This window comes from Heloderma suspectum, chromosome 1 (assembly GCF_057233095.1).
Source record: "Heloderma suspectum isolate Gila_16-S chromosome 1, 16-S_ref, whole genome shotgun sequence".
In the NCBI taxonomy this organism is placed as follows: domain Eukaryota; kingdom Metazoa; phylum Chordata; class Lepidosauria; order Squamata; family Helodermatidae; genus Heloderma; species Heloderma suspectum.
Genome location: NC_139458.1, coordinates 115,728,437 through 115,742,823, shown reverse-complemented (window position 1 = coordinate 115,742,823; position 14,387 = coordinate 115,728,437). Strand labels below are relative to the sequence as shown.

At 42.0% G+C, this 14,387-nt stretch overlaps 1 protein-coding gene across 4 annotated transcripts in view; it reads right to left on the bottom strand.

Annotated features, from left to right (window-relative positions):
• DENND2B (DENN domain containing 2B) overlaps positions 1 to 14,387 on the bottom strand; it is a 210,434-nt gene that overhangs the window by 19,983 nt on the left and 176,064 nt on the right. For all 4 annotated transcript variants that reach the window (XM_084854644.1, XM_084854633.1, XM_084854623.1 and 1 more), the window contains 3 exons: positions 9,124 to 9,201; positions 4,227 to 4,367; positions 3,125 to 3,273 (listed from right to left, as the gene is read on the bottom strand). In XM_084854644.1, coding sequence (XP_084710770.1) covers positions 3,125 to 3,273; positions 4,227 to 4,367; positions 9,124 to 9,201 — 368 coding nt within the window. The remainder of the gene's footprint in view (positions 1 to 3,124; positions 3,274 to 4,226; positions 4,368 to 9,123; positions 9,202 to 14,387) is intronic.

Here is a 14,387-nt window from a genome sequence, read left to right as displayed (position 1 = left end):
ACCTCACAGGTTCGTTGTGAGGATAAAATGGAATGGAGGAGGATTATGTGTACATCAGCTTGGCCTCCTTGGAGGAAAGCTGGGATATAAATGTAACAAATAAATAGTGTCCATATTGACTGGTAGTGGTTATCCAAAGTCTTTTCCCCAGCTGAGAGGACTGAACCTGAGAACTTTTGCATGCAAAGCATATGCTTACGTGCTGAGCTACAGTTGCACCCTGCACCTCCCAGCGGTGGTGCCCTTGAAATGCAGCCTGAAATGGCTGCCATAATAATGATCACAAAACAATTACATATGACACCTTTACTACTGAAACTCTTCACAACAGCAATGGTTACAGAATGCTATCGCCTCAGAAAATGCTACTCTGTGTGTAGCATTTCATTATAAAGCCTTAAGCAATATTTTATAGAGACTTTTCAAACTGACAGATGAATGGAATTCTTTGTTTTGCAATTGTATCTTTGAACTCAAGTCCTGTGTGATTTTTTTTTTATGCTAACCAAACCCCTTACCAATTATTTCTATTTATTTATCTCTTGGAGTGTAAGAGAGAAGAGTATACAAATCATCACACACATAGAAAAATCTATTTGATTTTCTTGTACAAATGTGTTGGCTCCCTTCCAGGCATTTTTTTTCCAGGCAAGGAAATGTGCAAGTGGGCATTCAGTTGTTAAGCATCATCCAGTTGACACCCCCACACCCAACACATCACTTGTGGAGAAACTGTATTTTCCTGGCACACAGACTGCAATATTTACTTGCCGAGGTAATGACACACTTTACAATGCTATAACCATTGCAATATTGTGAGTGCAATGCGGCGTATGGTTGTGAAAATATCATGGGCTCTTCCGGTGAAAGAGTCAATTTCTCCCTAGCCCAAATCTGTGCCATTTTGTGTTCTTAAACTATTAATGGCTACTAGTCCTGATGACTCTGTGCTACCTCCTGTACCAGAGGCTGTGAGCCTATGTACACCAGTTGCTGGGGAATATGGGTGGGAGGCTGCTGTTGCAGTCATGTCCTCCTTGTGGGTTTTCTGTGAGCAGCTGGTTGGCCACTGTATGAACAGAATGTTGGACTAGATGGACCCTTGGTCTCATCCAGCATGGCTCTTCATATGTTCTTACTTTTAAGAAAGTGTTTAGATACTGAGCACTCAATGCTGCTGTGCCACTGCAGCAGGGAGTATTAACCTAGCCCAGCCTTGCCCAACCTGGTGCACTCCAAATGTGTTGCAACTGCTGCAACTCTCATAATTCCCAACCAGCATGGCCATTGGGAATTATGGGAGTTGCAGTCCCAACGCATCTGTAGGACACCAGGCTAGGGAAGGCTGATGTAGCCTTTTAAAATGGCAAATGCTGGCAGGCTATCTTCTTCCACTGTCCCACCATTTTGTGATGCTTTGTCTTTTCTTCCTGTTGTTTTTAGTTCTGGGCACTTCCACTGCTCCAGTACTAGAGTGCACATCACTTAAACATGAGGAAGATAGAAAGGGGAAGCACGGCTCTCTCCCCACCACCCACAGCAGTACATGCATCTCTTACATGGAGATGGCATATTGCACTCTTTGTGCTGTGTGAGTCTAGTGTGAATGCCTCTGGAAGAGCACTACATGGAACCAATAAGATCTTTCCCGGTTTTCTCACACTACTGGTAATCATATTGAACAGTAATAGCAATGTAATAGCAACATAAATGAGAAAAGCTGAATGATCCAGTTCACCCAAGCAAAGATGTGTGGGGCTGAAGCTATTCATATCCTCTTCATTTCTTAAATTGGGAGGAAATAGACCCCTATTCCAGCCTTCCTCAACCTGGTATCCTCCAGATGTTTTGGGCTACAACTCCCATCATCTCTTATCATTGGTCTGCTGGCTAATACTGATGAGAGTTGTAGACCAAAATATCTGGAGGGCACCAGGATGGGGAAGGCTGCCATGTCACCTCACCTATAAATATGCCCATGGTATGCACCAAGCAATACAGCAGATGCCAGAGCCCAGGCAGTTTAGCTTCACACCACAGGAGATAAAATATAACAGGGGTGTTAAGAACACAAGAAGAGCCTTGCTGGATCAGACCAAGGGTCCATCTAGTCCAGCATTCTGTTCACATAGTGACCAACCCACAAGCAGGACACAAGTGCAAGAGCACCCTCTTGCCCATGTTCCCAAGCAACTGAAGTACATAGGCTCACTGCCTCTGGTGCTGGAGCTAGCACACAGCCATCAGGACTAGTAGCCATTGATAGCCTTCTCCGCCAGGTATTTATCTAACCCCCTTTTAAAGCCATCCAAACTGGTGGCCATCACTACATCTTGAGGTAGTGAATTCCATACAGGAATTCCATATAGGTAGTGAATACACCTATGTGCTGTGTGAAGAAGTACTGCCTTTTATGTATCCTGAATCTCCCACCAATCAGTTTCATGGGATGACCCCGGTTCTAGTATTTTGAGGGAGAAAAATGTCTCCCTGTCCACATTCTCCACACCTTGCATGATTTTGTAGACCTCTATCATGTTTCCCCTCTTTCAGCCCAAGGGCTGAATTCCATGTTGAACAAGCTCTCTGCAGCCGCATTCCAGTGGTGAGTGGGGCCAAAGGCAAAGAAGGAAGGGGCAAAAGCAGCAAAAATACCAACATATTGCCAGCAACTAAGCCTTCAAGGAAGCATCTCAACCTTTTAGAATGGAGAAAGAACTGAGCAAAAGCCGGGAAGCCACCGAACAATCAACGGTTGGGGGAAAGGGGTTGGGGCCAGGTGAAGGGGGCATGGCCGCCTCGGAAATCCCAGAGGGCTGGATTTCGCCACCAGATGTGAGGTTCCCCACCTCAAAATATAGGGTGGCATAGTGCTACAAGTTAATTCCTTAATAAAATTCCTGAAAAGTTGTTAATGAAAGCCTAACACAAAAATACCTTCATTTTTAAAAAAATGAGAAAGGAGACATGATTACTGGAAGCATCTAAACATGCTTTAAATAAAGTCTGTACATTGCTGAGTGTTCTAATCTATTAATTTTTGTGAGCATCACCCTAAGTTGCTTCATTCTACCATTGTGGTCTTATACTGACACTTCATTCATAAAGTTCTTGTGTGGCTTACCTGAGTTTATCTGCTACAAAGATCACTCGGCGTTCCAATAGGAGGGAAGCAAAGATTCTGATGATCTGCCGTATACTCAGACACTTGAACAGACACTCAAAGTCCACATGTTCCAGGCGAGAGTCCATTGGTCGCCGAAGCTCTATTACCTGAATGCAATCCGCAAATATAGGTCATGCTGTAATGTAAACATTAGCCCAGTCTTGGGTCGATTTATTCTTTGATATTTGAACGCCACAAAATATTTCCCAGAGCATCTGCTTGGCTCAGGATTCTTGAGGATGCACTGAGCACTTTTCTCAGTGCCACTTCACATGTTACTTTTTTCAACATGTGCATCAATATTCAAACATATACACAATAATGTGTACATGGCGGAAAAAGTGTGCATTTTGCCTTAAGCACCCTTGGCATGAAGCTGATGTAGGTAATTGCTTATGAAGCTGAGTATTCAGGTTAAAACAGACACTCATTCCATGATTCATACATAATGACATTAAAAGCATTAGCTCACATACATTACTAATCCAGGTATTATATCTCGTTTGGCTAGCTTCGTTTTCTAGGACTAAAATGAAATTATACACATCTATAATATACACAAGGTTCAGAGTCTTTTTAATGACCAAATATAGGCAAAAGCATGAAATATTCGTTTCAGAGTAGTGAATGATCACTAAGTGCTGGTGATACCTTCTAATTCCACCCTTCTTGCCTGTGATGACTTGTAGCTTCCTGACTTAACAACTGGGGATTAGTCATAGGGAAAAACACCTTGAGGCTGGCTGCTAGCTTGCTGACCTTGTGATAAAGCCTGTCAACATAATAATTTTTACAGATAAAACCAAGAGGCCTTGAAGTATATGATAAGTTGTTAAACAAATATGAAGTTAGATTTCCAAAGTAGTCACACACATACACACTAAGATAAACTGCTTAATGGAACAGTTTACAAATGGAAATTTTAACTTCTTTTTTCAAACTATCACAAGATGTGTCACCCCCAGGGTTCTGTGATCTAATTTCTTTCTCTCTATTTTTTCTGAGTCGGCGAGTGGTGTTTTGTTAGGGTTTTACTCTATGGTTTAAAGTTTCGTTTTACCTCGTTTCCAGATCCAGGCAGGAATGTCTTGACTTTGATTGTCTTTCCAGGTGCAGGAAAAGGAGACTCCATCAGACTTCTCATAAATGGATAAACCAGGGCAGCAGAGATTCCCCTTCTCCTTTCAACTTCATCCAAGATCTGATCCATCAGAGTCACATGTGAAAGAGAAGAGAAGCAGTATAGTAACAGCAATGTATACTTGTATACTGTAATGCAGGGATAGGGAACCTTTTTTTTTTGTCAAGGGCCACGTGCCAGCAGCAGGTGAGACCAGAGCCAAAAGTGGGCAGAGCCACTGCTCTCTCTCCCCTTCCCTCCCTGCCCAGCAGGCTGCCATGGAAAGGACAGACTGCTCTTGACAGAAGTCTGCACTGATCGCTTGCAGAGGGCTTTTGGAATTAGGACAAGGGCCGCATGCTGCCTTATTGCCGCAGGCTGCCCACCCCTGGTATATTACCTCTGCTCAACCTAAATGTCAGTAAATTAACAATTCTAAATGTTATACATTTACATGGTTTAACAGAGAAGCAATGTCCAATTTTGTTTTTCAGAAATGGCAGTTAAGAACAGGTCCAATCTAAAAGTTCTTCAGGAAGGACAGTCCCTGCTATTCCATCTGAACAAGGACTAGACAAGCCTGCGGCAGGCTTTCTCATTAACGACAATGCTGGAAAGATGTTTTGGGAACTCCAAGTGCTCATGCTATCTTCAATATGAAGTGCTAATTTTGTTGGACTACTGATGTATTGTGAACTTATCTTGACACTCAAGCCACATTTACCACATCACCTCTTGTTGTCTTGAGGTAAACGTGGGTTCAGTTGCAGCTGGGAACACAGTGAATGTCTTCACCAACTACCTCTGAACTCTCTCAGTATGTCTACCTCATTCGTTCATTCATTCATGTAAGATGCCAAAGAACTTGAACCAGGGACTCTGGCAGAAGGGACCAGGCCCTGCACCAGTAGAGCAGCTCACAGGCAGAGGGAGCTAATGGCCTGATCTTTACTGCACTACAGCTCCACCCAGATAATGGCCAAAGAAGGATACTACAGCTACGCAGACCAAATGATAGAGACCTAGCTGGCCTTACATAACTCTTGCTTCAGGATTGGTTTCTCATTCTGAGCAACTTTTCCCTAAGAGTAGCCATACAGATTCTTGTGCCTCACCTCCTCTTCTTCTGGACTTTTGCCTCTTGGAACCCAACTATTTCCCTGACCTTGACTACACACCACCTGTCTCTGACCCTTCTGTTCTTTGCTCACTGCTCTGGATGTTGATATGACCTGAGCGATGCACTTACCTCTGGCCCTTCCAACTGACCGCTTCTGGACATGATGGCAGAGGGCCCTGAGAATTAATCCACTCTTAATATTTCTAAGCCACCTTCCTACCAAGATACACAATTGGCCAAAATACTACAGACACACATGGTAGCATACAAAAATGAACTAAAGTGTCTGTGAATGTGCAATAACAGTTTCATTTAGCTACGTAATTCCAAGAATTAATTCCATATGCATGATGATCAACATCTTACATTTGGATTCGGATATGCAAGCAAAAGAGTGGCTATTCAGGTCCACAATTTGCATTTTTAAAACTAAATCTCTTGTTCTGTACTGCCAATTTGCTTAATGCCACTGATGTGCCTTGATTTATATCCAGGGTTCAAAGGCATTGTGCCAAGAGCACTATTCTCTTATACTTGCTTATGTATTATCTGTTTCAACTTTTCCCTTCACACCCACACAGCTGTGGCAAAATAATGCACTGTCCAAGCTAGATAGCAACATCAAACGGAAGGGTGAGGGAAAAGTTTGTTTTCAAGATGTTTCCTACATTTTCCAACACTGTTAAGGTGTGCTTTTGTTTCAGTTTAAAAGTTATTTGAGATAACCTTAAGGTTATTACAATAACTACCTATTCAGCTTCAGAACTTTTATATTTAAAAAAATATAAAACAGGAATAGAACAGGAATTATCAGTAACAGAACCCTCTAAAACGTGGTCACTACAACCCCTAATTGAAATTTTCCTTGTCGATATGTGGCCTAATGTAAAACACACTCCTGGGCTTGCATCCTCATACCTTCTGCTAAGGTCACAAATTAGGTTTGGTGTTCCCTAACGTGCAGTTCTACAGCCATTATCTCTTCTCAGCCAATCCAGAGAGCTAGTTTCCACTGATTTGCCTGGGAGCAATTTCCATGACTGGCTGGTAAGTTTTAAAATCAGGCAGTGTGCCATCACATATTTAGCACTTTACTGTGTAAGTATTCTTTTAAAATAATAACTCTGGGTTCAAACTCTGGGTTCATCCCCCAACAACCCAGAGATCCAGGTTTGGATGTTACAATAACCAACCCAGGGACAGGGTGTCTCTGGGTTGTTTATCACAGCAGGAGCAGGCAGGCAACCTGGAACCAGCACACTCCCACTTGTTCATGACTACCCATGGTTTAAACAACCCATGGGAAAGTCACAACGTGTAAATCGGGTCAGTGACTTGCCCAAGAGGGACAATAAGCTTGGTGGTAGAGCACATGCTTTGCAGCATGCATAAGATCCCGGGTCCAATTCCTGACTTCTCCAGCTAAAAGGATCAAGTAGAAGGATCTCTGTTTGGGACCGTGGAGAGCTGCTGCCAGTCAAACAATACTGAGCTAGATGGAAAAATAGTCTGACCTAGTAGAAGGCCTATGTTACCTATGTTAAGACTGCCCAGTGGCACCTTTATCCATGGCAAAGGAGGGATTTGAATTCAATTTTCTCACACCCATGCCAAATATTCCATGTACTAAGCCAAACATGCCTCATGTGTGGCAGATGGCCTATCTGTTGTGATCCAATGACAGATTTCCTAAGAAAACCCTCCTGCACAAGTTCCATTCAGTCAACCCTATCAGACTGAAAATGTTATCAAAATGAGGCACAGGGTCCCTTAGGCATAGGCAGCAACAGCACAGTCAGTTGCAATTCACTTCAGGGGAAGCAAATGCTTTAAATGTTGTCATATATTTGAGAACCCTTATACAAGGAAAATAATGTCTGTGATACCATAAAGGACCAGTTTGCTGGGAGCAGCAGTTGTCCAAATGCCCAGGCTTTACTTCTTTTCTTTGATTAGCCTCCGTAAGCTGTTTGTTGTTCCCATTAACTTTTGCATTAGAAATGTTAACCTCTTACAAAACTGTTTGGTATTTGAGGCACCTTTGATGTTGCATAGACATATGAAGCAACCTTATACAGTCAGTCTCAATACTGTCTACTCCAAGTGGTAGTCACTCTCCAGCAGAGGTCTTTGTCAGTCTTGCTACTTCATATTTTATTTTATTGGGTTTGAACCTGGGACCTTCTGTATGTAAAGTATATGCTCTTCCCTTGTGCTATGGCCTTTTCCTCTGCCACTTCCTGTTAACACATTCTTAAGGATTGCAACCCTATGCATGTTTAGACAGAAAAAAGTACAACTCCCAGCATTCCCGAGGCAGCATGGCTAGCTGGGGAATGCTGGGAGTTGTAGGATTTTTTTCTATCTAAATATGCATAGGATTGTGCCCTAACTCTCTTCTATGGAATTATTATTATTAATATTATTTAATAGATTTATATACTGCTTACCATATCTCTAACCAGCTTACAAAGAGTCAAATACATTAAAGTAAATACAAACATTTATAAAAGTCACAACACCATAATTAACAAAGCTGGGCAGCACAATCACTCAGGAAAGGCCCGTGTAAAAAGACAGGCCTTTAGTTGGCACCTGAAGCATGCCAAAGTTGGCGCCTCCCAAATACCAGGAGGACGACATTCCACAAAGTGGGTGCCACCACAGAGAAGGCCCACTTCAGGGTAGCTGCAAGATAGTAGTCTGCATGTCACTGTACAACCAGCAAGGCCTCCTATGATGATTTGAATGATCAACTCTAAACTGGAGAAGGCAGTAAACTGGTCCCAAGCTTTTCAGGGCTTTATATGCCAACAGCAAGGCCTTGAACTTAGCTTGGTAGCTAACAGGTAGCCAGTGCAGTTGCTTCAACACTGGTGTAACACTTGCATGGCCAGGCACCCCATTCAGCATCCTGGCCACCACAGTCTGCACCAGCTGCAGCTTCTGGACCAAGCACAACAGTAGCCGCCACCCAAGTGCATTACACTAATCTAACTGTGAGGTTACAATGCTTGGACTACAGTGGCCAGGCGATCCCTGGAAATGAACTTTTCTTTCTGAATGCATATGCATAGTGAGCTTTCCATGCACCCATTACAGCATTTTAGCTCTTCAGTGGCAGCATGTGGAACAGGCCTGGCAGGAGGGAAAGGAGGCAGAATATGGAGTGGGAGACTTCCAGATTTGACATCATTCTTTTGGGTGTGCAGATACCAGATACTACTTGATTGCACTGGCTGCACAATTATCTCTCTGTGGGATTAATGCAGACTATACATGGGGACAGTTTGGACTATCAAGATTAGACATACACTGGATGTACATTCAACCCCTGGGAAAAGAAAATCTGCACAGGCATTCCCTATATCTGGCAATAGATAGTGGGTTAGTGTTATATTGGCCCATCATTTCAGAAACGTGTGCCAAGAATTACAGCTCAGCCAAAACTGGCTTTAGAAAACAATGGGGGAAAGAGAGAGAGAGAGTGTGCCAATATGGACAGACACAGATGTTTTTCAAATCTAGATGTATTTCAGACACAGAGGTAATAAAGCATTCTTTGATAAAGCCAGTAACTGAGATGAACTGTCCAACACAGTAATTCTAAAATACTGTTATCACCCATCAAGCAAATAATTTTTCTTCTTGATTCATTAAGTATGCAGGTTTTCTGTGAGCAACTAACACAAAAACTATGCTGAAAGAACAGCTTACCTTGGAAAATAAGTCAAAGCAACCCAGGCGGCTGATGACACAATATACTTCAGGTAGGCGCGGACCTTTTCCACTTGGCTGACAGCAATAAAAAAAGAGGTTTGAATAGCATTTTAATTTTAATCCATTTATTGATAGGATTATGCCTTTGGCCGTTGTTCGAAACACTGAATGTTTCCTTTCTTCAACAAGCTACTCACTCTTGGGAAAGCATTCTTTTTCCTAAGGCAGGAATCTAAAGGCATGGGGAATGCTTATTGACTTTGGCAATCACTGTGCGATGGAGACACTCTCCAGCATCATTCCAAGTCAAAGGGGGGGGGGAGTAACATTTAACCATTTCTGCAACTCATGTCCATTTTTTTTTCACCATATTACATGAAGCAAAGCTACCAAGGCCACTTATTGAGAGGAAGGTTGGGAAGGAGACTAAACAGTGATACATTTCTACTGTGGAGCAGATTGTGGTTAAGATTGCAACCACAACCCTTCCCAACTGAGTTTGCATGCCAAGTCCATTGTGTATCTGGGTCCATTATAGGGCTAATGCACCAAAGAATGCAACCAGGAAACACTTAATTCATCAGGACTGAGCCCAGAAAACGAGCCATGACCTAGGCCGGTTGACCCTATCCTCATTGTCCTAAACAATGACAGCGAGATTAGCATTTTTGCTGATGATATGAGTACAGGATCCATATCAAGGACAAAACCAGTCCCTGAAGTTACAATTCTGTGTACTTATGACGAGGAACTCCTCTCTCAATTTCCAATTAAATCAAAGGAGAAGGTAACTTTTGTATTTTAAATCCTTGTAGTCTTTAACCCCATTTTTCAAAATGTCTTTATCAGTGAATAACTTGGTGACCACATGCTTTGGCTGTTTGCACACAATGCAAAGGAAATGGCGGATTAATGTCTTAATCTGAGAATGACTAGGATGGTCAGCAGGTGCGTGTACTGCTGCTGTAAAAATCAAGAAGAAACTGCAGTTAAGTGAACACAGATGAATCTATTTAGGGAACAAGACCTGCTGCTCAGCAGACGTCACATTTCTGAAAAAGCAGAATCCTTCTTTGTCCATATTAGGTATAAAAACGCCTTCTAAAAGCATCAAGTGATTATATCTAGCATGTGGGATTTGGGTTAAAATCATTGTGTCAAATCTGCAGGAATGCTGCAGCAATGCCAGGCGTCCTGGACAGCTACCAGCTAAGAGCTGTCTTGCCGAGTGCCAGTAAAAACACTGCATTCCTGGGTCATATATAATAGCAGGAACAATAACTGCTCACAGTTTAGTCAAAGCCTCTGGCCTTGTGAAATATTACTCCTGTTTTTTTTTTAAAAAAAAAAACAGAAACCCCTTAAAGGCTACAGTGTCACTGAGTTTAAAAAAAAACCATGAGCATCTTCATTTCCCAAACCATTCTTGCTTCATGGCTTTTACTTCATTCCCCCCACCCCACACTTTACCAACAGCAGTGATTCCCTTCATGCTTACAAATCATATAGATAAAGAATGGAGCACTCCAAAGCTAGAAAGCTTTTGAGTGGCTGGAAGTCTTATTTCTAGCAACTCCACTTCTGTGGGTTAGAGTGGAGGTCAGGAGCTGAACTACCTGACCTTTCACTTCCCTTCCAAACCTGCAATATTGAAAAAAGCCCCCAAAGTCATCAACATCCACCATTTGCCAGAGGTTTTTTTCTTTACAACAGCCTTTCTTCAGATCTGAAATTGCTGAAACTGAAATTGCTGGAATTCGAAATGATCTCCTAATATATTTTAATGTGCAATTTTGTGTAATATTTCAGATATTAGAGACTGCTGTTTAGTAAGGCATGTAGGATACATTATTCAATTAAGGAGTTGAAACACACATACACACTGTGTGTGTGTGTGTGTGTATGCATGGGCATACACACGTACATACATACTGACTGGGTTCGGATGATAGGGCAGGGAGAAGCAACATGCTCGCATGTCATCAAAACCCAGTGCACAGCATGGTGAGGTAACTTAAAACCCACCCTACAACCCAGCCATGCAGTACAGATTGTAGGGAGGGTACAAAGCCACCCCCGGTGTGTGGCACTGGGGGTGGCTTATCGGGGGTGTTCAGATGACATGCCAACCCATGCTGCAGAGCGGATAATTTTTAAATGGTGGTCATGTGCACAGCACGTACAGTGGGGAGAAGCCACAATGGCTTCTTCTCCCTACATGATCATCCAAACACCCCCAATACATATTTGGAATTTAGAACACTGCCTTAAACTGGCTTGCTGATCCATGACTGTACTAGTGTCTTTGTTTTTGCTAATGTGATATACTTGGGGCTCTGAATCTATTATGGATATGAATGCTGTGGCCTTGATTATTATGTTGACACAAAGGGGACCTTCTCACTCAAATTTCCCTCTAGATAGAACAGGATGCACCTATCTCTGTGAAACCTTACTGGTTCAGTAACGGAGGGCAGTGTTATTCAACATTGCGTATGCTCAGCAATTAGTAAGATCGTAGCAGAGTTGTCCTGAACAAGCACATTCAGAGAATCTGAGGACAGATTCAGTGTACGGCTGAGTTTGTTGGTTCTGCTTAGATGCTTCCACCATCCCTCTGATGAATGGGTCCTTCGAATTACATCCCATGAGCACAACCTGCAATTTTGCATGCCCCCACTAATTTTTCTAAAACAGGGGTTGCTAAAGCATGTCAAATTGCAATATGTGTACCACATGGCAATCAACAATTCAAATGACCCACTTCCCACAACTAAGGTACAATGTGGATAGGGAAAAATAGGTAGATACAGTGGGGACCCATTCTCCTCATTTCATGACCAGCAATGTCTGGAACAGCTGAAAGGAACTGGCGACTGAACAAAGTACTTTTTTGTACATATGAATATACACTTAAATTTTGACTTCACAACTTTTGTGATGTTTCCAGATTTTTTTGGGGGGGGGGAAGCATATTTTGTACGGCTATAATATTTTAGCATTTAGCTTTCCCCATGTACTAATAGTTACACACACACACACACACACACTAAGCATGAGGTCAGGACAATTACTGAGATCATACTATACTCTTTGGAGTCTTGATGTGAGACAGCATGCAGGTTAGCTTAAAAATAATAATACCCTAAGGAAAGGTCCTCAGAACAGGTTACAAAAATGAGGAAAGTGAATGCTTATCCAAAAGCCAGGAGGAGAAACTAGCAGTGCTGCTTAAAGAGTCCAGGAGTTGTGATTATATATGGGGCCAAATTACATTACCAAAACATTCAATGTTTGCAAGACAACCCTTGGTGAGGGGCTGGATGCAGCCCACATCAATTAATGTGTCTCCTAGGCTAACAGCTGTGCCCCATGGGGAAACACATTGAAAAAGACAAAGCTGCAATAAGACAGAGGACACTGGAAACAGTGTGACCCAAAGAAGCCTACAAAAGACAGCATTCGGTTTTAAAAACAAGAGCAGGCCTGCTCACGGATTTTACAGGCTTTTATTTGTGCAACATAATAGGTGAGAACAGAGTTTTTAATAATGAATCATGACTAATTATCAATTGATTGTTACTTAATTATTAATAAAGTTAATAACAGAGTCAAATAACAACTATCAAAATCCACTGAAAGCCAACAATTGTCCTTTGGCTATGACTGAGCTTCCACCAGGGTGGTCTATCGTAATGTGTGAATGCTCTAGGTGGTCTATCGTAATGTGTGAATGAGTCTATACTGTGCTGGTACTACTGACTCTTTTGCAGAACAGTAAACAGGAGAACCTATGCCTCTTCAAAGCCAGTTTCTCCACCCGGAAAACCTCAACCTTCCCCACCAAATAAGGGGGTTAATGAAGGGCATATACTGATCTTATGGCATCCTTACAATTTTTAATGTCATAATGGTCTGAATGCACTCTAAAAATAATCCACAACAACAAATCTGCCCAAATATTCAGGAAGATGAAGTCTGTGGGCCTACTCCTTCCAAGTTGGAGGGGTACTAATGGTTTGTATTCTCAGTTCAACGTGCAACAAGTTCAACAACACTGCACTGTAATCCTAAGCATGTTTACTCAGAAGTAAGTCCCACTTCAATGGGATCAGAGCTGCAATGCTACAGCACAATGTAACAGGTGTAAACATAACATCTGGAACTCTTACTCGGCCTAAATGCACATCCTATAATGCATGGTGCCTGAAAGGAGGACAAAGGGGGTCTGTGGAGTGCAAAACACTTAGGAACGGCTCTAAGGTGAAGGTTGCCACTGTTTTCACTCTTTCATGTATTCATTTGTACCACTGAATTATTTCCTACTACTTTCTGAGGTCAACATACCCAGGAGTCCTGTTAAAATTTAACAGAGCAGAGCTGCATATTCAGCCACAAAAAGCAGTATTTGAAAGGAATTTCTAATAATCCCAAATGGTAAAGAAGACATCTAGAATTCAAAGCTGAATTTATCAAGAAGACATGCCATTAATCTGTACGTACTTATAATATAATGCTTATTTAAGTGAAGGCAATTGAGGATATAGTAATGTAATGTGAACATGCTGTATATATTAATAGTCCTGGAAGGCTGACAACTGTACTTGTCTAACTTTATTATTTTGAATATGAAACTATCACAATATTCAGGCCAAAACTGGATTGGAAGCATTGTCTGACAGTGCCAGGAGATCTTGTCCCACACTAGTGCCATTACTTTAGATTTCAGCTTTTGGATATATATCTACAAACACACACTTAAAAAAAATATATTCTTATGGATCATGCTGCACAGACCAGAGTGCTTGTTATGAACATCAGAATGAAAAGGGTGAGGGGGTGGGGGAACAGAAGGCAGCATGGAGAAAGATACACATACATGTTCTTTCACTATTTTTCATACAGGTATTTCTGAACAGTAAAGCCTGTATTCCACAAGTTAGTGTTGTGTTGCATGTGCTCTGGGGTTCAGCTGATCTAAAATATCTGCAATTCCACACACACACCCTTCCCTGTCTTCTCTGCAATCATACAGGTAGAACAGGCATCCAACTGGAGCCTTCTCTGATGGGTTTTTTTCCCCATCAGCAGCTCCCATTGCTGAAAGGTCAAACTTTTTAAAAAAACCTCAAAAGCACCTAGCCTCTTCATGAGTGGGAGCTTCTGCTTTTTCCAGAATAAGTTTCCATCTACATGTGCAATCCCTTTTTATCATATCAATGACTTGACTGAACCAGAACCAAGGCCAGTTTTGCAATGCA